Source organism: Neltuma alba, unplaced genomic scaffold (genome assembly GCF_004799145.2).
Source record: "Neltuma alba isolate B1F8T4 unplaced genomic scaffold, ASM479914v2 tig00011988_pilon, whole genome shotgun sequence".
Lineage (NCBI taxonomy): Eukaryota > Viridiplantae > Streptophyta > Magnoliopsida > Fabales > Fabaceae > Neltuma > Neltuma alba.
The window spans coordinates 527350-553084 of NW_021636561.1; the positions used below are offsets into that span (position 1 = coordinate 527350).

The 25735-nt window shown below is 34.9% G+C and overlaps 1 protein-coding gene and 2 pseudogenes across 1 annotated transcript; all 3 read right to left on the bottom strand.

The window, feature by feature from the left end:
• Positions 1-2118: 2118 nt before the first annotated feature.
• Positions 2119-9274, bottom strand: LOC114720515 (transcription factor MYB16-like; annotated as a pseudogene).
• A 3681-nt stretch (positions 9275-12955) lies between these two features.
• On the bottom strand, positions 12956-15431 carry LOC114720516 (transcription factor MYB106-like; annotated as a pseudogene).
• Positions 15432-21624: 6193 nt separating this feature from the next.
• On the bottom strand, positions 21625-22964 carry LOC114720517 (transcription factor MYB106-like). Its single transcript, XM_028906158.1, has 3 exons — positions 22826-22964; positions 22500-22629; positions 21625-22411 (listed from the first exon to the last, which is right to left on the bottom strand). Exons 1-3 carry the CDS (start codon positions 22962-22964, stop codon positions 21625-21627), a joined length of 1056 nt encoding a protein of 351 aa, XP_028761991.1.
• Between the last annotated feature and the right edge of the window lie 2771 nt (positions 22965-25735).

Here is a 25735-nt window from a genome sequence, read left to right on the forward strand (position 1 = left end):
TGAATTGAAATACTAATGTATTAGTTTTGTACATTTTTAAGTTTTAGTTGACATTATGATATTGATAGTCTTCATTTTTTTTTTTGAACTAAGGGTATTGAGAGAAGTTCTATTAAAAAAAAAACTAATACTCCAGGTGTTGAACCCCATGGAAAAGATTATATTCTTTTTCCAATACACGCGTTAATCCTTATAGAACATATTTCTTAACAGTATACCTGTAACAATTAATATTATTAAAAGAAATATTTAAAATTAAAATTGATTAAGTCATGTTAAAGATCAACTATATTAATATTACAATACAGATTGAATAGGTTATCCGTATTATTAATTACAAATAAAATGTTAAAATCGCTTGATTATAAAATCTTAATCAGTGATTTCGCAGTTCAAAAAGCTAAAAGAATAATATTATAAATGATGAGTAACATCACTCTTGGCTCTTTCAAAAATCCCTCGACATCTGAAGAAACTTGCAAACTTTTGAATTAAGTTGTAGGAAGCCCTGGCTCTTCATTTGTAAAAGAGCAAACTTCTTACTTGTTTTACATATGATTTCCCAATTGGTTCATCAACAATTGTTCACGTTATGACAACTTTATATTTGATTATTAAAAAAATTAATTACTCCTCCAGTCCTTATAATATAAGACCCATTTAACTAATTTGATTAGATTAAGGAAGTTAGGTAAGTTAGTTAATTATAAGAAAAATAACACATTTTTCCTAAAACACCATAATCATCTTTCTTAATACCCCATCTCCCTCTTCTATTTGATTATGATTGAGGGAGTATCCATAGGGGTAATTTAGAGAAAATTGATAAATACGAGAAATGGGTCTTATATTTAGGATCAAAACCAACTCAAGAATTGGGTCCTATATTAAGGACCGGATGAGTATTATAGTTTCACCGGATGTATGACTCAAATCTTATAATTCAACTTGTTGCGACTCAATTTTTATAGTTTCACTAAATTTATAACTCAATTCTTATTAGTATCACATCTAATGGAAATGATGCATGTGGATCTCATGCTGTCATTTTTCTTCTTTTCTGTACCGTCTTCTTCCCCAACTCCACCAATGTTCATCCGCTACAAACTAAGCTTTTTCGGGTGAAATGGCTATATAGGGTGGGGTTGCAACCTTTGCTTGTCAATTTCATGAATAATGAAGATGGTACAAATCTTTTGGAGTTCAGAGGCTTTATCATCAAGTCGTGACTCGTGAGGAAGGAAGGAATAAGTATATAGAGATGAAAGAGTAAAGGAAATGCCAGGCAAATATGAATATTTTATTCAATAATTAAGTTTGAATACAATTGAGAAATTCTAGGATTATTTATAGAGCCCTAAAATAAGGGAAAAATAGTAATTCAAATTTAAACTTAAAATCAATAACCAAATAAATCCTCATTCTAATGAACAAATATCCTTTCAAATAACCTTAATGGATAACTCCATATATATATATATATATATATAAATAAAACTCCAATTATATTAACCAGTATCTCATATTTAGGAATTATATATATAACAAAGAGTAACTTGTGAATACATACAAAAAGGCGTAATAACATAAAACACAGGTTATCATGAAGCTAAACCTAGACTCATAATAATATGCTTATTCCGACGAGTCAATTCAGACAGCGCAACCTTCTCAAATTAAAACTACTTCAAACATGCATGGCTAATTATGGTCCAACACTAATCAGCAAAACTCTAAATATTTCTCATGGCAAAAAAAAAAAAAAAGGTCTAAATATTCCTCAACGTACGGGTTTCACAACACTGGGAAAGCAGGTGATGGGTGCGAACCTTTGATCAGGTCAACAATGGCTTCCCAGTCATCTCCAACACCCGACAGTCCCAAGTTTTGTTGCGGCGATGGAGACATCTCATTATGTCCACACACCAAGACGTCGTCGTTAAGGAGACCTTCCATGGAATTACAGTTATACCCTGTTGATCTGAATGCTTCCACGGCCGCCATAATATTGCAGTCGTCTCCCAAGCATCGCACCTTGTTTCCCCATGCTTCGCTGTCGCTTTGCCCAGTCATGGTTCCACCATCATTTGCGACGGTGGTGGTGGAGGAGGAAGGAATTCAAATTTGATTGATCAGCCCAAAGGTAGTATTACTGTTGGTACATTCGGAGTTATTGAGAGGGGCGGTGTCCGGGAAGCTCAACGTGGATGACGGTGACTCGAAGTCGTCGGTGGCGAGCATCATAGCGTACATGCTATGCGTTTTGGGGGTCTTCTCTGTTGAGGGCTTCGACGTGGCGGACGACCATGAATTCTGCCATGCCTTGAGCCCGTCGAGGCAGGGAGGTGGCGATGGGCGAGGTGTGACCTTGTTGAGGACGAGCCGAGTCACTGAAGGCTGGTGGGAAGAGGAGGAGGAGCCGAGTGCAATGACTAAAGAAACGATGGATAATGACAAATATATATGAGAAAGCTGTATTGATTTTATAGATATTCCTCAACGGCCATATGATCCGATAGGACAAAATCAATGAGGAAATAGTACAAGCTTTCAGGAAATACGAAAAGAAATGTCAGAGTTTGCAGAAAGGAAATAAGGAAAGATTCTCCAGGGAGAGAGAGAGTCTTCAATAAAATATTCCACACCAATCCTTACACTCCCTCGTCCTATTATAGTCATGCGTCATTCTCCAATTCGCGTAGCTTCCAGCTTTTCTTCTTAGATTGTATTTGGATGAAACCAAACGGTAGTTTGGAAAAATGATTCTGGAGAATAGATTCTGAAAAGAATAAATGTTATGAAAAAGTGATTTTGAGAAGTGAGAGTGTTTGGATAGTTGTTATCAGAAGCACTTTTTATATATACAAATTACTAAAAAAAGGACATAAGTTAATATGATAATTACAGAAAAAATAGATTTATGATATATTTTAATTTGAAGGAATAAAATTGTTAATAATATATTTTTTATTAACATAATTAATAATACATAAGATAATATAATAAATAAATAATTAATATGTATATATTTTTAAAATATAAGATTAAATATGTTTATAAAAAAAATAACAAGATACATATCCTATAAGCTCTCACACTCTCCCTTTTTTCTCCAAAAGTAAAAAATTTCTGGTTTTGGAGCCAAAACCACGGTTTGCCCAAAACCAGTGGATGTTTGGGTGACTTATCACCCAAACCATGGTTTAGGTTCCCAAACCATGGTTTGGGGCGTCACCCAAACGGGGTCTTAATCCTCAAGCTTCTACGGACTGGTTCATTTTGGGCCAGCTTCTCTTGCAACTTTGGGCCTGGGTTCGTTACATCACCCCCTCCATTGAAATGAACCTTGTCCTCAAGGTTCAAGGTTGGATACAGCTGTTGCAAGTCTTGCTCGAATTCCCAAGTGTGTTCAGACATTCCGTCCCATTGGACCTGAAATTGTCGCATCCACTGCCCATTCTGCTGTACCCAGCGTGCCCCATTAATTCCCACTGGTTGACTAATTGGCCCTTCTGGTACTGTTAACAGGGGTAATGGCAAGTGAGTGGCCGTATCATCGCCGTGAAATTTTTTCAACATAGAGACATGGAACACCGGATGAATCCTTGCATAATTAGGAAGCTGGACTTGGTAAGCAACAGACCCAATACGCTCAACAATGGGAAAAGGGCCAAAATAATGCATAGCTAGTTTCTGAAATTTCCGCACTTGCACGGAGTGTTGTCTGTAAGGTTGCAATTTTATCAGAACCAAATCTCCCACCTGAAACTCCACTTCTGTTCTTTTCTTATCTGCGTAAAGCTTCATACGCTGTTGAGCCTTTTTGATGTTGGATTTCAAGATGTCTAACACCTCGTCCCTCTGCTTTAATTGCTGATGAATATCGAGAGGTGTATCCTCTGCTGAACTATGTCGTAACAGGGGAGGGGGATCCCTGCCATAAACGACCTTGAAGGGAACCATTCCAATTGAGGAATGAAACGAAGTGTTGTACCAAAATTCTGCCCAGGGTAAATAATTAAGCCATTTTCTGGGAAAATCAGACACAAAGCATCTCAGATACATTTCAACACATTTATTTAGGGCCTCTGATTGCCCATCCGACTGGGGGTGGTATGCAGAACTGAAACATAGTTGTACACCTTGTAACTTCATCAAATGCTTCCAGAAAGCACTAGTGAAGGTCCGATCTCTATCTGATACAATTGTTCTTGGCAGCCCATGCAGTTTAATAATATTGTGCAAAAAAGCTTCGGCAACTATTTGACTGGAAAAATGGCTCGGTAGAGGAATGAAATGGGCATACTTAGACAATCTATCAACCACTACCATAATAACTGAATAGCCTTTCACAATTGGAAGCCCCACTATAAAATCCATAGCAACATCTTTCCAAATCTGTTCAGGAACAGACAACGGCTGAAGCAATCCTGAAGGGTGTAGTTGTGACAGTTTTGCCCGCTGACATACAGCACAATTCCGAATGTAATTTCTAATATCCTTCCGCATCTTGGTCCAAAAATAAAGTCTGGCAATTCTATGAAAAGTGCGAAGGAATCCTGCATGCCCTCCTGTTATAGAGGAATGAAACTCATCTAAAATCATCTTCAGCAATTGTGCATCATCGTGTGGGATTACCAGGCGATGTTTCCAGTATAAATCTTGATCACAAAGATGGAAGTGTTTCATCGAGCTCGGATCTTTTTCTAATTTTTCCTTCAATTGTAAAATCAAAGAAGAAGTTCGTACCCTGGTGTATATGTGATCCATGAAAGTATTCTCCACCGTAGTTAGCGCCATACAAGATACTCTAGACAAGGCATCAGCCACCTGATTCGTTCTGCCTGGTTTGTATTCAATATCAAATTTGTAGCCCAATAGTTTGGGTAGACAGGCTACTTGCTCTGGTGTCTGGATGGTCTGGTCATTAAGGTGCTTTAAGCTATCATGATCCGTCCGTATGATAAAATGGTGCCCCAATAAATAATGACAGAATCGAGAGATTGCTTTTGTGATTGCATATAATTCTCGAACATACACTGATTGTGCCTGCATCCGAGGAGATAATTTCTTGGAGAAAAAAGCAATTGGGTGTTGATCTTGACTCAATACTGCTCCGATTCCCACACCAGAAGCATCTGTCTCCAGTACAAAAGATTTCTGAAAATTTGGCAGCGCTAAGACAGGAGCCGTAGTGAGTGCTTGTTTCAGGGCTCCAAAGGCTTCTTGGGCTTGGGGGCTCCAATTAAATGAATCCTTCTTTAATAATTCAGTGAGTGGCCCAGCAATCGTGGCGTACTTGTTGATGAACTTTCGGTGGTATCCGCTGAGGCCCAGGAACCCCTTTAACTGAGTGACATTTATAGGTATGGGCCATTCTTGAATTGCTTGAATCTTCATCGGATCCATTTCCACTCCTTTAGCTGACACTACATGCCCCAAATACTCAATCTTTGTTTTACCGAATGCGCACTTGGACCTTTTTGCATATAGCCGGTGTTCAACCAACACTTTCATCACCAATTCCAAGTGTCGTAGATGTAATTCCCAAGTGGCATTATATATTAAAATGTCATCAAAGAATATTAAAAGAAATTTCCTCAAAAAGGGTTGGAACACTGAATTCATCAGAGCCTGGAAAGTTGTTGGCATATTTGTTAATCCGAATGGCATTACAAGCCACTCATATAATCCTTGATGAGTACGAAATGCCGTCTTCTCTCTGTCCACTTCTCGCATTAGAATCTGATGATACCCAGACCTAAGGTCAAGCTTAGAATAGTAAGTGGACCCATATAGTTCATTTATTAATTCATCAACCGTGGGCATAGGAAAAGCATCCTTGACTGTGACAGTATTTAACGCCCTATAATCTATACAAAACCTCCACGTTCCATCCTTCTTTTTCACCAATATCACAGGGGCGGAGAATGGGCTATTGCTAGGTCGAATTAAACCTTCCCGTAATAATTCTTGAACCATGTTTTCAATCTCTGTTTTCTGACTTACTGGGTACCGATATGGTTTCACTTTTACTGGCCCCGTTCCTGGTTTTAGTTCAATTCGGTGCTCATGATCACGACTCGGTGGTAACCCATGCGATTGCTCAAAAACCTCTCCATATCGTTGAAGGATCTTAGCAATGTCCGCCGCTACTTCTTCTTCTGTCAATGTTTCTGGTATGGGGGTTGCGTTCATAATATATATCTCTGCCACAGCGTCAGTCTGGCATAGCCGAAGAAGATGATGAAAATTGGCTTGGGTCATAGAAGGTCCCCTGTATCCTCTCAATGTTACAAATTGTCCATCTTGAAGGAACCTTATAGTAGAAGTACTGTAATCTGCCACATGAGCCCCTAACGTCTCCAACCAGTCTGCCCCCATTACTAAATCTACCCCTGCTATGGGCAACACAAACAGAGTCAGTTCAAGGGTGTGGTCACTTATTTGTATGGGCACATTCATGACTCGCTCATTGCTTCTTAAGATCTGCCCCGTTCCCCCTAATACTCGCAACTCTGTGGTATATTCTACAGGCAATCCCAGGTGCTCCACTATACGAGGGTGTATAAAGTTATCAGAACTCCCACCATCCAATAATATTTGTACATCAGTTCCATTGATACGGCCATTGAAACGTATTGTGGCGGGGCCCTGAGTTCCTCTTAGAGCGTGTAGTGATAAGTGGTGTAGTGTCGCTTCCACCACGGTTTCTTCTTCGTTCTGTATCTCTTCATCCCTCTGAGGGTCCTCATCACATATCATCATCATCATCTGACGGTTGGGGCATCTATGGTTGGGAGAAAACTTGGCATCGCAAGTGTAGCATAGACCCTTCTCTCTGCGAACCTGTACCTCAGCGGGTGTCAACTTCTTAATTTGAGGAGTATTAGGTGTAGGTAACAGTGGAGGTAGATTAGCTTTTCCTCCTCCCATGGCGGTATGACTGGCACTACTGTTCCTTGACACCATCGTGTTACTAGCTCTGTTAAGGGCGAGCCCACTCGTGCCTGAGCCTCCTCTTTCCTTTGCAACATTTACCCCATATGCTGAGTTCTCATAATAGAGACGAGCTAGCGCCATTGCAGATCGGACTGATGTGGGACGTTGAACCAGCACATCCCGCCTTAACTCCATTTTCAGTCCTCCTACGTAACAGTCCAATAATGCCGACTCTGGTACACCCTCTGTACGATTAAATAGTGCCATGAACTTGGTGTTATATTCATCCAAGCTGTTCTGCATGGTTAGCTTAAATAGTTGCGCTCGAGCACATTCAAACCTTGAAGGTCCATATTGATCTTCCACGGCCCTTGCGAGCGAGTCCCAGTCGGTAACTTGGTGTGTCTTCTCCAAAACTTGGAACCATGGCAGTATGTTCCCTTCAAAGTGAATTGATGCTATTAGGAGATGTTGTGGGTCTTTGATCTCATAGTATTTAAAATACCGCTCAGCCTTAAAAATCCAATCTAATGCGTCCGTGCCATCAAACCTGGGGAACTCTATCTTAATCTGCTTCCCCATCGTATGAGTAACGGCCTGGCTCACTGGCTCCTCTTCTGGTACCGAGGGTTCTTTCGAGCTTGAAGACGAGTGTTCTACCTTCTGGTGGATGCTGTCCATGGACTTGACTAGCATTTCCAAAAGGCCTTCGATCTTACTGAATCGACCAGTCGCCTCCTCAATAAATTCGTTCGCCTTCTTCATATCAGCCTGTAGTTCTTTGAGTCGTGTGTTTTCCGCCATTGCTCTCTCAACGAAAGCACCAGAATGCAATGACTAAAGAAACGATGGATAATGACAAATATATATGAGAAAGCTGTATTGATTTTATAGATATTCCTCAACGGCCATATGATCCGATAGGACAAAATCAATGAGGAAATAGTACAAGCTTTCAGGAAATACGAAAAGAAATGTCAGAGTTTGCAGAAAGGAAATAAGGAAAGATTCCTCCGAGGAGAGAGAGAGGGTCTTCAATAAAATATTCCACACCAATCCTTACACTCCCTCATCCTATTATAGTCATGCGTCATTCTCCAATTCGCGAAGCTTCCAGCTTTTCTTCTTAATCCTCAAGCTTCTCCGGACTGGTTCATTTTGGGCCAGCTTCTCTTGCAACTTTGGGCCTGGGTTCGTTACACCGAGCTGGTTCTGGAGCTGAAGTTTGGAATGTTCTTTGACTTGTCTGGCTTCGGCTTGGAGCCGAGCAGTCTCCCACTGAGCCATATGGCAGAGGTTGGCGGCTTCGTTGATGGGCTTGTGGGTGTTGGGGTCGATACCCATTCTGGTGAGCCTCTTCTTAAGGCGCGTGTTCCAGTGGTTCTTGATCTCGTTGTCTGTTGGCAAATGATGAGCTATCACCGACCATCTTGAACGTGCATGACAAAATAAACCCCATGAAAACTATATTTAGTAATCATAATATTTATGAAGAAAGAAAGTGTACTATAATAGAAAGGTAAAATATGATATTGTCATGACATGTTTACTTCTTTATTAGGAAACTACTCCTGATTGACATGCATGGAATGATTACGGTTGACGCTTATAATTACCTGTTTCCAAGAAGAGCGTGAAGTTGAATAATGATTTGATCTTCCTTCAAACTGAACTTGCCTCGTTTTATATCAGGTCTTAAGTAATTAGTCCACCTCAATCTGCAGCTCTTCCCACATCTCCGAAGCCCTGCAAATTAGTCGTTACACACACACACGCAAAAATTCTTCTAGCTGAGCCTTGTCTATGCAGAATTCCTCACCAGGAAGACATTAAGAATACAGATAATTTAGGAGTGTGAGTACATATCAGGTGTTTAAAGAACTGAAGAGATCGAAAATGAAGAGTCAAAAGTGAGTATATGGGAGCTATTCACATCTCCTGACTCCTTTTTGGTCACCAAAACGTACAAAGTATTCTTCGTCTTCTTTAACAGATAGATAAAATGTTTAATTATCTACTTATTATCATGTAACATCATTATGCTGTAACTAAAAAAAAAAGTAGTCTTTCAGGTAGTGAAATTTTATTATATTGATTTCTCGTAACAGTCGGATGATAAAAAGAAGTTAGCAATAGGATATTTCGAGGCGCATGTCTGTGTGTGAAACAAGAGATAGGGAAATCAGTTAATTACCAGCTTTTGCTGGCAAGGAAGACCAGCTTCCTTGGCCACGTTGATGAATATAAGCCACCAGCTTCTGGTCTTCTCCAGGAGTCCATGGTCCTGCTTTAACCCTCCTAGTTTCTCACAGCACGACGATGACTTCACCATTATATAGTTTCCAGGAAATGCCAGAAGAAACTAGAACGATGTATAAGCACAAGAGAAAGAGCGGGCTATGAAACAGATATTAAGCGAGGTGAAAGAAAGCTGCAGGTCGGGGAGATTGAGATATTATATATATATAGGATATATTCACTTTTAGATCCTTCGAAAAATATGCTAGAGAGAGAGAGAGAGCTAAGAGACGATCAGAGAGTGGAGTTAGCTGGAGAAAGGAAATACAGGTAGATGAAGAAAGTCATAGATATGACCTAAACTTATATTGTCCTCCCTTTCTATTTCATTTTAACTACTATCAAAACTTCCTTTTAAATTTGAGAAGTTATATACACTTCTCTAAAATTCAAAAGGTATGTTCATAGAAACCAACCCCTCTTTATTTTCAAGATTATATTTTTATCCATTCAAATGTTAACTGACAATTAAATTACATAATTTCCACCCCTTTTGAAATAATTTTTATTGAAAGATTATTTGAATACCCGTCATATAAAAAATAATTTTAATACATTTATTTTACACTTTTGTTAATTTTATAACTTAAAAAACTTTAAATGATGAATTTATTTAAACATATGAATGTAGTAATTTTTTTTAAACACAAATGTATTTCAAACACATCCGTACAGAAAGAGACTTAATGAATTAATTTTTTGCCAACAAATTATTAATGAGTTAATTATCAATTTAATTATAATAAAAAATAAATTAGTCGATATAATTAATGCTAAGATCACTTTTGTTTGCTGAAACCCAAGGAGTATGGTTTAGTCACTGTTTGAAATCCAATTCAGACATGACCTGCGAGAGAGACCATACAAATTTAGGGACTCAGAGGGTTTGGTACACCCCATTAAAATTTTGACTTTTGATTACTAAAAAAAACGTGTTGGATTACCGACCAAGGAAAAAAAATAGAAAAATGTGGGCAAATCGAATGAGGTGTACTGCAAAATTATTAAGAAAAAGAAAGAATGTTGGAGAGAATAATTAAGAGGGAAGGAGTGGAATAGCATGGAGAAGAAAGAAATCAGAACCGTACATAAATTTGAAACCAGAGTAAATGTATTGATATCAAACCCGTGATTCCAATAAAATTTATATTTACTTGTGTTCGCTCTTCTCATCAAATTTACAGGGCTTCAGTTTAAAGCATGAGTAAATACTCGCAATATCACATGTTGGAAGTATTTAGGCTTTAACAAAAGGGCTAAAAGGTATTAACAAGTTGTTATAAGGAGAAAAATACAAATTTGAATATTGATAAGTGTATTTGTTGGGAGGGCTATTCCAATCTGAAAAGGATTAGCTTTAAGTCTAATATAATTTAGGGATACTCTAGTTCTACCTGAAAAATGGCTAAACGGTATTTTGTGCCCAAAAAGTATTATCTTAAAAGAAATTTGTACTCTGAAGAATCACTTGAATCACTGTAACACAAGTACCCTACTACTATATGCTTCGCCAATTTTAACATATCCTAAATGTTGATCGGTTGGGCATGTAACGCGTACTACTAGCAGTTTCCGGATCAACAAACAAGCATTATTATGTTATCGGAGGCAATGTTTTGTTTTTAAAAAAACATGATGCTTACATTATATTTTTTATGTCTGTTTTACTCAGTTGTGTTCTATTTTTTTTATATGTATTTATAATTTAATGATAATATTAAAAAAAAGGAAATATGGTTATTAGAAATCTTAACATAATAAATATAAAAAATTTGATCTAAGTACTGTTCTTAAAAAATGGATCAATTCAATTCCTTATCTATGGGAACCGTCTTCTGCAAACTATTAGCCGAGATAAATCTTTTTATGTTATGAATATAATAATATCTTTGTGAATGTCCATGTATCGGTCATTATCTCTAATATCTCCCATTATTTTTATATTTCACAATTATTTTCTATTATTATGTAATTTGTAGATTCTATTACAGATGTAAAGCTGTGTTTATAAATAGAGACTATGTATCATGTATTCAATACCTTGAATGGAATGAGAAATACTCTTCTCTTCTATTCTCTTTTATTTTCTTCTCTTATTTTTCTACTCTTTCTATAGTTTTATAACACTTTCTATGATATCTAATTAACTTCAAACCTTCGTTGGAAAACCGAAAATATCACAACATTACCTCCCCCCCCCCCCCTTTTTCCCAGAAAAAGAAAACGAGGAAGAAGTTAATAGTTAACACCCCATTCCCCCATCTGCCTCAAAAACGGCTTGCCGTTAGAAGAAGAAGAATGAGTCCTAATAGGAAACTATTTGGGCCAGCAAATATATTGGACCCAAATGGACTCATTCTTCTGATCTTATAAATCATACACACTTAGGCCACGATTCTTAATCAACATCTGCATTCGAGAAGTGGCCCATTGGGTCAGTCTGTGATCATTCGGTCTTTGAAACTTGGATCCGGTCCTAATAACTCGGGTCATCCAAATCCCGCCACTCGAACAAATTGAACACCACCGCGGTGTAGAATGGATTCAAAGATTAGGAGCCAACGGGCAACAAAATGATTTTTGCAAGCCTTTTGTCGCTTCTTAAAAATATATTAGAAGTAACTTATAAATAGAATTAGATAAGCAAAAGTTTAAAAAGACATTTAGAAACTCTTAAAATAATTATTTTTACATTTTACAAAGTGAAACTCTACGAAATAAAGAAGAACGAACATGATAAAACTCTCACTTATCAAGGACAAACAACAAATCCCACTTGAAATTTAAGAGAGAATTTATGTTAACCTATCATTAGCTAAGGATCACATTGTCCCACACCCTTGATCCATCCATGGAGACCCTCCATATATACTACTTGGTTATTAATCAAACTTGCACAAAATCTTAACTGACTAAATTTAATATTTCGAACAAACTCTTTCCACATATTTATTTTGCAGAGCGTTTTCTAAGCTAATCCATATGATTATATATTTATAGCAGTAGTAGTTATAATAATGTATCCGTAGATAAGGCCAATCTGTAGACAGAACTAATAAAAGATTATACCAAACTTCAGAATGAAGTTGTAATGAAAACTGTGAACTCCTGCAACTACTGTTCTCAATTCTCACCCTCAAGCCTTCGCTATATCATCTGCTGCTTCCATTATAAATGATGTTTTAATGCTCAAAGGCTTCCATAGTCTGATGAAGTGGCCACAGAGACGCAATTAATTAGCGGGCGCTGCCCCCTCACCCACACACACAAATGTTATAAACTTGATCGATCGTATGCAGCAATAATATAAATATTCAAATACTTTTAGTTAGGATCAATTTAACTATTATGTGACCAGATTTTTATGCCCCTTATTTATTCTTTTTCACCTCTTTTTTAAGAATTTGAGTTATTTTTATGCCCCCTCTTCATCGACATCAAATCCACCACCCTCGTTTCTAGATTTGTCTCTCAATTATGTTAGGGATTATACATACATACATACATACAAAAAAATGAAAGAGTAAGTTGTGAACGCATAGAAAAGGCTATAATAATACAAGACACATCAGGTTATCATGGAGCTAAACCTGGACTCACTCATGCCGATGAGTTAATTCGGACAACACAAGCTTCTCAAATCAAAACTACAGCATGACTAATTATGGTGCAATCAGAAAAAGTCTGAAGATAATATTTCTAATTCTAACGTGTCTCACAACATCATTGGGAAAGCAGGTGATCGGGGAGAGCCATTGATAATGTCACCAATGGCTTCCCAATCATCCCCAACATTTGACACTCCCAAGTTTTGTTGGCGTGATGGAGACATCGCATTAAATCCATACGCATACACATCGTCATTGCGGAGACCTTCCATGGTATTAACAGTTATAACCTGTTGATCTGAATGCTTCCACGGCAGCCATAATATTGCCGTCGTCTCCCAGGCTTCGCACTTCGTTTCCCATGCTTCACCGTCGTCGCTGCTTGCTCCTTTCATGATTCCACTGTCATTCGCGACGGTGGTGGAGGAAGAAGGAAGTAGACTTTGATGGATCAGTCCAAAAGTAGTATTCCTTTTCGTCCGCTTGGAGTTAGGAGGGACGGTGTCCGGGAAGCTCAGCGTCGACACCAGCGACTCGAGGTCGTCGGTGGCAAGCATCATGGCGTACATGCTATGCATTTTGGGAGTGTTCTCTGTTGAGGGATTCGACGTGGCGGACGAGCATGAATTCTGCCATGCCTTAAGCACGTCCAGGCACGGAGGGGGTGATGGGCGAGGTGTGACCTTGTTGAGGACGAGCCGTGTCTGAGAAGAGGAGGAGGAGCCGAGCTGGCTTTGGATCTGAAGCTCCGAATATTCTTTGATTTGCCTGGCTTCGGCTTGCAGCCGAGCAGTCTCCCACTGAGCCATATGGCTGAGGTTGGCTCCGCCCTTGACGGAGTCGTTTATGGGCTTGTGGGTGGTAGGGTTGATACCCATTCTGGTGAGCCTTTTCTTAAGGCGGGTGTTCTAGTAGTTCTTGATCTCATTGTCTGTTCTATTTGGCAATTGATGTGCTATCACCTACCATCTGTAAGTGCGTTGGAGCGAAACATAATAATATTTTTGAAATGAGAATAACATGTAGGCAAAATATATATCCTGCCATGTGGTTAATTTCTTTTTTAGTTGAAGTATTTTTGGGAGCTACCTGTTTCCGAGAAGAGAATGAAGTTGAATAATGGTTTGATCTTCCTGCGAGCTGAAGTTGCCTCGTTGGATGTCAGGTCTGAGATAATTAATCCATCTCAGTCTGCAGCTCTTCCCACACCTCCGGAGTCCTTTTCCTCATGAAAACCTAAAACGCATCACTCATCTTCCTTACCAGATAAGTCTCTAATCATCTACTTACTATTATCATCTACCATTTTATTATGAAAATAAGCCACCAGAAATTGCGAGGTGGTTTTTAGAACAGATTTTGCAGGCAGAAGACCAGCTTCCATGGCCGTGTAGTTGAATGTAAGACGTGAGCTTCTGGTCTTCCTCAGGAGTCCATGGCCCTTTCTTCAACCCTGCTGGTTTCTCGCTGCACGATGATGACCTTGACCATTTTAATCTCCGCGAAATACGAACGAGAGAGAATAGAAACAATAACAAGAATATATTCCCCTTGGGGTCTCCGGAAAAATACTGAAATAGATAGTTGGAGTGTCAGAAGAGAAAAAGGGTTCCGTAAAATGCTCTAGAGAGAGAGAGAGAGAGAGAGAGAGCAAAAAGCTAGCCAGAAAACACAGACGAAGGAAAGGAAGCAAGTTTTAAATTAAGGAGGGGATGAAAGAATATAACGAAACGCATAAATAAATGAACGGAAGAGAGATGCTGGAAGACGTGAAAGAGGCTCGACATTGACATTTCTAAGTATGGAATAACATGGTTTTGTCACTTTCGTTTCCGTTGGCCCGCGACGCCGGACCATACCTACGGGCACAGTAGCTTTGGTGCTCCTAAATTGAAAAAAAAAAAAATAGAAAAAAGGTGGTCCAAAATGCGGCAGACTTGTTTTTTTCTCTGGAGAAATAAAAAGGTACGACATAACAAGAGAGAAGGAGGGGGGGAGAAAATTTTAATGAGTTCGTTTTAAAAAATTAAAGAAGTGGGGGTTAAAAATTATAATTTTTCTTGCTCTTTATAAAATATGTTAGAAGTAATTTGGTCCCACCGTCAATCTACACTAGTTGGAAAAACTTGCAAGCATGACAAATTTTGATGTCTACGCAGGACAATTTGTGAAATTCCACCTGCAGTTTAACAGCATTTATTATATTCTAACTCTCTTCATCGTTTTTAATTCCCCGTTAAATTTTACTATTTCCAACCGAATGCTCCTGTATTATTCGATAAATCCGTACATAAATTGAAAAATCAGAATTAATGTGCTGACAACAGACCTGTGATTCCAATAATTTAAAATTTAATTACCTCTCTGTTTGCCTTTCTCGTCCAATATTCTCAGAGCTTCGGTTTAATGCACGAGTAAATACGTCCAGCGGTAAAACATGCTGGAAGTTTCTTTCCAGTTGTATGTATACCGTCTAATATAAAGAGGAAAAAAAAAGGACAGTTATATAAAGATATTAATTAAATAAGCTGACAAAATAACCAGTACTTGCATCCATCCAATGAACTTCACCAAGAACCCCATTCAACAAAAACTTCGTAACTTAAGTGTCTGTAACATCCAATTAAAGGAACAAGTAATCGTTAGTTTTATTTAAAAACAAAAATATAACAAACTTTACACTAAATGTGACGCTGACAAAATTAGTATAGAAAATTTCCCTTCTGTCCTCATTTTAGTGTAATTTATATGAGGAACTAAATTTTATATTTAGCACAGGAGATAGTATTACCTATGTTAAAAGATCTTTTAAACTGGTGTTAAAGTCCTACATATGCCAGTGAAAACCCACATCATTTTATCTCCCCCCCCCCCTCCCCCACATAAAAAAAAAAAAAAAGAACATAAGATGATTCAGATCCGTTTTCGGATAATCCACCCTCTCCCTGGAGGGATCCTCCCTCACTTCCCAAAGATAAATAAACTGAAGAGGCAATAAAGAATCACTGATTGGTGAAATCACTATTATAAGCATTTGTAAGTATATTTTATGTAAGTCAAGATAAAACTCCTTTCACATATTTACCTGATATTCTATAAATCATTATTAAAAAATTGTTTATAAACCATTCAAATGGGATTGATCAATATATTCATCAATCTCAAGCCCCCTAAAATCAAAAAGTTATTAAAAGTTGCTGTTAAAGAATAAATGCAATATATTAATTGATTAATTCATACAGGGATGCTAGCTGACAATATCAATATACAAGACCGCTGGGATACCATACGCAGGGCTATCAAAGAATGTACTACTTCTGGTGTTTAATATAAGACTTTGCTTGACTTTTATTTTGGTTATAAATATAAAATTTCAATCCACTTTGTCTCTCATATTTATGTATTTTTTCTCAAGATAGTCCTTCTAATAATAGTAGTTCTAACCAATACACTTGATTAGTAAGGATATTTCAAGAAAAACAACACCTATTTATTATAAACAACTAACTTAACTTGTTTTCTTAATATCTTTAAATTAGTCAACTAGCTGTTATAATTAGGAACGAAGGTAGTACCAACCTCCATAACTTCATATAAAAACATTACCCCCTTCTACTGTTGTTTTCATCCTCAAGCCTTTATGTATATACCAGCAACAATTAAAGCAAGTTTAAAGAAAATACGCACCTTTGAAAAGTAAAAGTTAAAAGAAGACATAAAATCATAAAATGTAAGTACCTTTGATAAAGGCTAAGAGTCATGCTAGGTGTCAAAAAAATTATAGAAATTGATGAAATATATAGGAGTAGGCCCTTTTTTCATATTTAAAGAAGTTAGCATCAACAGTTTGAGATTCTAAGTAAAACTAAACCCATGAGATAAGATTGCAAAATAGTAGTAAATAGGAAGCTTCCTCCTATATAGTCCTTTTCAGTAATACTATCTCTGGTGCTAAATATAAGAGTTAATTAACTAATTTGAATAGATAAAGCAAATAAATTGAGTTAGTTATTTGTAATAACAAGGTATTATTTTTCCTAAAATATCCTTACTAATTAAGTTTATTAGTTAGAACTATCATTATTAAAAAGATTATATTGGAAAAAATGAATAAATATGAGAGACAAAATGAATTGAAAATCTTATATTTATGATTAAAATAAAAATCAAATGAGATCTTATATTAAGGACTAGAGATATTATTTTATTTTAAAAGTTGGAACATCAATTATATATTTTTCACATGCCATCAATATCAAATCATAAAATTTCGCTTCCAAATCACTTAAATCACAAATTTAACATTTTTAATTATTTTTATTGGTAAATGTGAATAAGTTAAAAATCTCTTATAATAAAGATTAGAGGGAGTGCTTTTTTTCATAACTATTTTGTCTTGTCTTTTTCCAATGATATAGAAAATTGTGTAAAGGGTAAATAATTAACATGATGAGTACAATAATTTTTAAAAAATAATTAATTTAACTAATTTTATAATTTATATGAAGTAATTGTCTACTATATTTAGACAGGAGAGAACATCATTCATTCTTCTTGTATAGTCTCCGGCCAAGGAAGCTAATCGATTATAAGGAAGAATCATTAATTAATACTCCTTCAGTATTTAATATAATACTTAATTATTGAGTTAAATTTGGTTCTAAATATTTGACGTAGTTGTTATATTCATCAGCTTTTCTAAATTACTCTTTTAGATATTTTCTTAATTATAATCAAACAAAAGAGGAGGAAGATTAAGAAAAAAAAGTCATATTTTTTATACTTATATTAATTAATTTATCTAATTTTTTAAATCTAATTAAATTGGTTAAATATGTCTTACATAAAAAATTGAAGGAAGGAAGGAGTATGTTTTTGCCATCATTCGTATATAATGCTAATAAATTAAATTACAAGAGACACTCATTAGTAAGACTGCAAATTACAAGTCACTAATCTTATTTGAGGTACGCACGTTCCATATACTGACATACTGCAAGTTCAGAAAGATACGACTCCATATTATATTACTTTCCAATATTTAGTAATCATTTGAACTCACAGAGCAGAACGTATATCACAAGAAATTTATAGAAAAAGTCACATGCAACATATTAATATGCCATTATCATGTTCTACCTCCCCTTTCCCAGTATTATTTAACGTTCTTTTGAGTAGACAGCACTAAATAATATCAACCCCACGTCTTACACAGTGCTACAGTCGCATCATTTCCTTCTATCATGTTATTATTACTGTTTTGGTTGTCAATTATAAGAGTTAGAAAAAAAATTTTATTTTAATTTTAAATATAAATTTTAATTCTTTTTTTTAAATATAAATTTTTTTTCAAAATATCCTGATGATTCATGGTAAAAAAAAATGTTCATTAAAAAATAGTTACAATACATGATTATAAATGATATATTAAAAAAAATTAATTTAACTAGTGTTTTAAATATACATATATAAATTAATTATCTAATTTTTATATTAAAAGTTAGAAAGAGTAACTTGGTGATCAAAACAAAAGGGCCGTGATTCCCAACCTGCTAAGGAGCCGAGGTGGCTGCCCACAAATAAATAAGCAGAACAGACGCCACGTTCTTCACAGTGTCACAGTCACATCCTGCACAGTTTAAAACCCCACCTACATACGTGCATGCTAATAATAATATTATTTTTATATTTAATATAAGATTTAATTGATTAATTTAAATTTAAAAAATTTATTAAATTACTTAATTTTAGCATATGTTATATATCTCTATAAAATATTTATATATATTATTAAATTATATATCAATTTATAAGTGAAGAAAATTAATTTAAAATAAATAAATACAGTTATTTTAAAGTAATTTAGTAATTTTTTTAATCTTTCTAAATTAGTCAGCTTAATCTTATATTAAAAACTAATAATAATAATAAAACCGATATGTACATATAGTGCCATAAAAGAGTGTACCAAACTTCATTAATTGAGATTTAAAACATATTAGCCTTCTTTACCCGAAAACCATATTCCCCTTCACTACTGTTGTTTTCATCCTGGAATCTCAAGCCTACTTTATGATATGATCTGCTTCTTATTTAATGAAGAACTGTCACCCTCATTATTTTTTGGAATCACAAAGGTATTTTTAAGTTGTATTCTAAATTTAAGATTAATCTTTTTGAGATTTAAAACATATTAAAGGATTTTCACTTTTCCTAACAAATACTACATTTTTCCATATGTGAATTTATGTTTTTTTTATTTACACCTCAACCAAAAATTTGTTTGTCTCATCCTTATATTATTATTTTCAGTATATATCGATTAAAATCGTTTTCATTAGTGCTCGGATCGGAAGACTTCTGTATGATTTGTAGTCCCCGCAAAAATATAGAGTCTATTTGGATTGGCGATAGAAAAAATAAATTAATTTCAATCTGGTAAAAATTAGATTGGATAATATGATTTATATTTGAATTGATTTTTATAAAAGTTAGTTGGTAAAGTAAAAAAGTTGTTTGAATTATCATTAAATAAGTAAGTTCAGTTTGTAAAATGACCAAAATGATTATGACTTTTATTAAATAATAAAAAATAATTAAAAATATAAACTTACAAAATACAATAATTTTAAATTATTATAATATGAAGAAGTTATATTTAATAAATAAAATATTTTTAAATTAGAAATAATAATAATGCGAAAATTTTTGAGCTAAATAATTTTACATAATTAATTAGATGATATACCCTTCACAATTTATGTAAATATAAAATAAAAATAATATTAAAAAGTAAACATATTATAAAAATTGTGAAAAATTATTTTTATTTAAGAAAGTATTAAAAATAAATAACTAAAAATTAATTGGGAAGCACAAATAATATATGAAGGGACGTATAAGAACAATATAAATATAAGGACACAAATATCCTTTAAAATTCCAAAAACCTACTTTTGCTTAAATCATAAGTTTTAGATATTTTTACAATTTTACTTAAAAAAATCAAATTTTAATCTATAAGTTAGATTAACTAAAAGTTATTACAAATAATTTTTAAATTTACAGACTGACTTATTATACACATAAACTACTCTTTCTCTCTTCAAGCGCTGCACCAAACAGGGCCACAGAGGGTCCAACTTTAATCGCTGCCTCTGGTCCCGCTTCTCCTCAGCCACACATCAATCTTACGAAGGGCCCAACTGTTTCTCGTACATTTTTATAAGTCTGTCCCGTGATTTTATTTTATTTTATTTTTCCTAAGTTCACAGTATCTTGACTAGACAAGTTAAAAAAAAAAAAATCCTCTTTTTTTTTTCTTAATAAGAACTGTATAATTAACTGGAAAAAAAATCAGAAAATACAAGACAGCCAACAATCCTAACCTTTATTAAAAAAAAAGTCTCTTGACTATAGAGACCTGTTTGGTTTCTTATTCTGAGAACCCTTTTTTTGTTTTGAGAAAAATAAAAAATACTTTGTTTGAAAAATGTTTTTTGTTACGTGTTTTGAAAGGAAAATTAATCTGGAAAACAAAAAATCAGAACATCTTTTTAGTGTTTTCTTATCTTTTTTTTTTTTGTGTCTACTGAATTAGGAAATAGGTGAAAAAATATTATGTTTTCATTAAGGAAAATTATATAAACATAGAAAATTACACCTGACAATTCATCACATGCTATTAAATATGGGAAGTCATTAGTTATATATAATGAATATAAAGATTTGCTCACATTGAAAACTATTAGTATTTTAAAGTATTATTGACAACAAATAATATTTCGCCCCTCGTTTAAGCAGTTTTTTTTGCCAATAAACAAAGTTAAGGTTTGACATGAAGAATAATTCGTAACCACAATTTACAAAACTAATAAATTAAAATAGCATGACACATCATTTCATCATAAATCTAAACGGACGTGCATTCAGGTGAGTTAATTTGAACACCAATCTTTTCAATAATAAAGCGAGAAAAAAACGCCAGGTTGGTGCTAATTTATTGTTCTGACATATTTTCCCTTTTTTTTTATTGTTCTGTAATTATAATTATAGTAAAAAGGGTCAATAATCTCCCAGCAGCAATTGGCTAATACGTTAGTGAATTTGAATTTGTGCGGATACCAAAAAGAAAAATTCTTGAGAAAGTGATGCAGAACGGAGAATATATAAGGGAAAGAGGATAAGAGGAAAGAGAAGAGGAGGAGAAGAGGGAAGAGAAGAGGAGGAGGAGAGGGAATATATAGAGAAAGGAGATCAAAGAGAAAACTTATAACATGTGTTAAAAGTTAAAACCTATTCATAAACCCTTAACTCTTAGTTTCTAACCCTAAAGGTTAAAAATAAATATTTTAAAAACCTAAAAATTAAATGCAAATATTCTAAAAAAAATTTAAAAGAAAAAAAATAATTGTTATGATCTTAAAAAGATAAAATAACTGAAAGACTATGAGAATTAACACAAAATATATTCAAACATTCTTCTTCTTCCTTTTCTTGGTTCCATATATAGGAAAGATATCTCCAATTCATTTTGACAAGGCTTGAATTAATGTATTTCAAATAGCTAGACGAAGAAAAAGAATGCAATTAAACTAATTAAGGCAAATATTTTTTAAAAAAAGTACATATAAAATGCATGCTTATGCATGGCACATTCCTTCAAAGGAAAAGCGAAATGAAATAAAATAAACAAAACACTACTTTATTGTCTCTTTATTTTTAATCAATATTTAGATCAACTCTTAAATATTTCTAACTCCGTATAACCAGGAGATCACAGCTCAGGAAAACAGGGTGCTGATGAGGGCAAACCATTGACCAACTCGAGAATGGCTTCCCAATCTTGCGTCTCTTCCTCAAAGTTGTCGCTTCCTCCATTCCCGACACTTAAGACTCCAAACACATCGTCATGATGAAGACCTTCCTGCACGGAATTACAGTCATACCCTGTTGATCTGAATGTTTCCACCGCCGCCATAATTTCGCCGCCTGTGACAGGGGAAGACGAGGAAGGAAGTGAACTTTGACTGATCAGCCCAAAGGTAGTATTACCATCAGTACGTTTGGAGTTGGTAGGGACGGAGTCCGGGAAGCTCAAAGTGGAAGCCGGCGACTCGAGGTCGTCGGCGGCGAGCATCATGGCGTACATGCTATGCATTATGGGAGTGTTCTCAGTTGACGTGGACGACCAAGAATTCTGCCATGCCTTGAGCACGTCGAGGCACGGAGGTGGCGATGGACGAGGTGTGACCTTGTTGAGCACGAGCCGAGTGAGTGGAGGCTGGGAGGAGGAGGAGGAGGAGGAGGAGGAGCCGAGCTGGTTCTGGAGCTGCATCTTTGGGTGTTCTTTGATTTGCTGCTTCGCTTCAGCCTCGAGCCGAGCAGTCTCCCACTGAGCCATATGGCTGAGGTTGGCAGCGTCCTTGACGACGTCGTGCAGGGGCTTGTGGGTGGTTGGGTTTACACCCATTCTGGTGAGCCTCCTTTTCAGGCAGGTGTTCCAGTAATTCTTGATCTCATTGTCTGTTCTCTTTGGCAAGTGATGTGCTATCACCGACCATCTTGTAGGTGCATTTATAAAATAGTATTCAGGAATCAAATAATTGAACTTTTTTGAGAAAATTAAAGTGGGACCGCTGTGGAACTTACTTGTTTCCGAGAAGAGCATGAAGTTGAATAATGGTTTGATCTTCCTGCGAGCTGAAGTTGCCTCGTTTGATGTCAGGTCTTAGATAATTAATCCATCTCAGTCTGCAGCTCTTCCCACACCTCCGGAGTCCTTTTCCTCATCAAAACTTAAAACGCATCACTCATCTTCCTTAATTACCAGATAAGTCTCTAATCATCTACTTGCTATTATCATCTACCATTTCATTATGAAAATAAGCCACCAGAAATTGCGAGGTGGTTTTTCAGAACAGATTAATCAGAGTATCTCTGTGCATGTGGGGAAGAAGAGGGAGTAGAGTAATTACCAGCTTTTGCAGGTAAGGAAGACCAGCTCCCATGGCCGTGTAGTTGAATGTAGGACATGAGCTTCTGATCTTCTTCAGGAGTCCATGGCCCTTTCTTCAACTCTGCTAGTTTCTCGCTGCACGACGATGGCTTCACCATTTTAGTTCCCTGGAAATGCCAGAAGAAACAAGAACTATGTATAGGGAGTCAGGGACAAGAGAGAGAGAGAGAGAGAGAGAGCTATGAAACAGATATTAAGCGAGGTGAGAGGAAGCCTCTGATCGGGGAGATTAGGGTTAGTTATACATATACATATATATATGTGTGTGTGTGTGTGTTCTCCGGATCGGAATATGATGTGGAGAGAGAGAAATAACTAGACTGTCAGAAGAGAGAAAAGGGTAATCAGGAAATTGCCAAAGAGAAAGAGAGAGAAAGAAGGGGTTAACTGGACGGAGAGAAGAGGCGAGAGATCTATATGGAGTTAAACTATAGGTAAATATATAAATAATGATGAAGCCGGTTAAAAAAGAAGCAAGTGAGAGAATCAAGAATGCAAGTCATAAAAAGTGTACGCATATATCTACTTCAGATCTATGGCGTACAGTTTCAAATAAAAATATATAGATCAAAATAAACAAAGGGAAAGAGACATTTGACGTGAAAGACACTCATTCCGGTTGATATATCTATAATATGATTTTGTCACTTTCACTTCATTTCGCCTCTTACTCAGAAGGTTTGGTGCCCCATTAAATTTTTGAATGTGGCTATTTAAAAAAATGTTCGATTACCCCAAAAAAAAAAGTTCAAAGGAAAACAAAAACACGTGGTCGAATCGATCGAAATACTCACATCTGTACTGCAAAACAGAAAAGTTGTTATTGGATCAAGTATATGGAAGAGAAGATATATATATTTTTTACGTCTTTTGTTTTTAAATAAGGAACCAAGTAAGACGTAAAAGCTAAATATTTTAGGGAAAATGACAAAAAAAAGTTGAAAATTGCAATACTTTAATTCATGCACCTAAGACTTTAAAATCTCATAGGAGAAAGTGATACCTAATTTGGTATTTTGTAAATGTAGTTAAATGACAAAAATAACCTTATATCAAAAAGTTATTATGAAATTGTGAATTGATAATAACAAGTATTTAACAGCAAATGACAAGAAATGTATAGCCAATGATAAGTTATTTATCAATAAGTTGTAAACTAATGGTGACAAGTATTGAACAACCAATAATAAAAAATATAATAGAAATGATAAGTTTGATAGCTTTTTTTTTCAAAAAAAAATTGGTATGAAGGTGTTTTACTCATTTGATTATATTTACAAAATACCAAATCAGCTACCACTTTTTCCTCTAAAATTTTGAAATCTTAGATGCCTAAATTAGAATATTACAATTTTTAACTTCTTTTTATATCATTTTTCCAATATTTTATGCCATCTCCGGACATAAATATAGAAGTTAGTAGAGGGATTTACTTTGGCACTCTAGCTAAGGTCTAAATCTATTTTGTCTTCCAAATAATTCTTTTTCCTATATGATGGCACAAATATATATTAAGGGAGTTTTTCATTTAAAGAGTTTTATTTTATGTAAATGATTGAAATGGGTAATTTTAGTGGGATAAAACTTGTTGTTATTGATTAAAATGGGTAATTTAGAAAAATTAACATATATTATTTACAAGTAACTGCCTAAACTAATTTTTTTTTTTTTAAAATTAATTATTTGGCTTCTACATTACCATCTTTTGATTTGGTCCAGTGATAATATAAAATTTTTTTTAGTATTATTACGAGTCCCTTGTAAAACGTTATAAGGATATACAAGCACTCTGACCGTCAGTAACTTTTTTTTTTTTTTTAAAGCATCTACCACACTTATCACTCGATTTTTACGGCATAAAATGAACAATATGAAGGGCTATAGCATTATCATCACTTGAAGCCTTGTTTTATCTTTTTTGCTTTTGTTTTATTAATAGAGATAACCCTTTGAAGTATAATAGTATTATTATATGCTATAACTAATCCAAATATTTGTCCCCCTTAATTTCTTAATTATTTTCAACTGGATACTCCTGTACATATTGGGAAAACCCGTACATAAATTGGGAGTGAGAATTAATGTACTGATGTCAAACATGTGATTGTCGTAAAAAATATTTACTTCTGTGTTTGCTTTTACCATCACATTTACAGAGCTTCAGTTCAATAAGTGAGTAGGTAAAAGCACGCAATAAATAAAACATGCCAGGAGAATAATTAAGAATTGAGAAAACACGTTCACAAAATTCGGAAAAAGCAAACACTACTTCATAAAATTAGCTTTATCTCATAATTATACTACCTCCGACATTTAATGTAAGAGCTAGTTTGACTTTCAATTTGGTTTTAAATATAGTATCCCAATTTACTCTGTCTCTTATATTTATCCAATTTTTTTCCCAAAATAGTCCTTGTAGTAATTGCACGTATTAAATCTATCATCACATAGGTGTTTTAGCTAATACATATGATTAGCAAGGGTACTTTAGGGAAGACAACACCTATTTATTACAAATAATTAACTTAATTAATTTTTTAATCTACTCAAATTAATCAACTAGCTCTTATATTAATTACTAGAAGTAGTATTACCCATGCATGGGACCTTCCAATCGTGATGACCAATAATTAATACTACCTTAGGTCTTAATATAAGGGCTAATTGACTAATTTGATGAATAGATTAAGGAAATAAGTTAAATTAGTTATTTATAATAAATATATGCTATTTTTTCTAAAATATCTTTGTTAATCAAGTCTATTGGCTAGGACTACCATTATTAGAATGACAACTTTAGGGGAAAAAATAGATAAATATGAGAGACAAAATGAATTGGGGTCTTATATTTAGAATCACAATAAAAGTC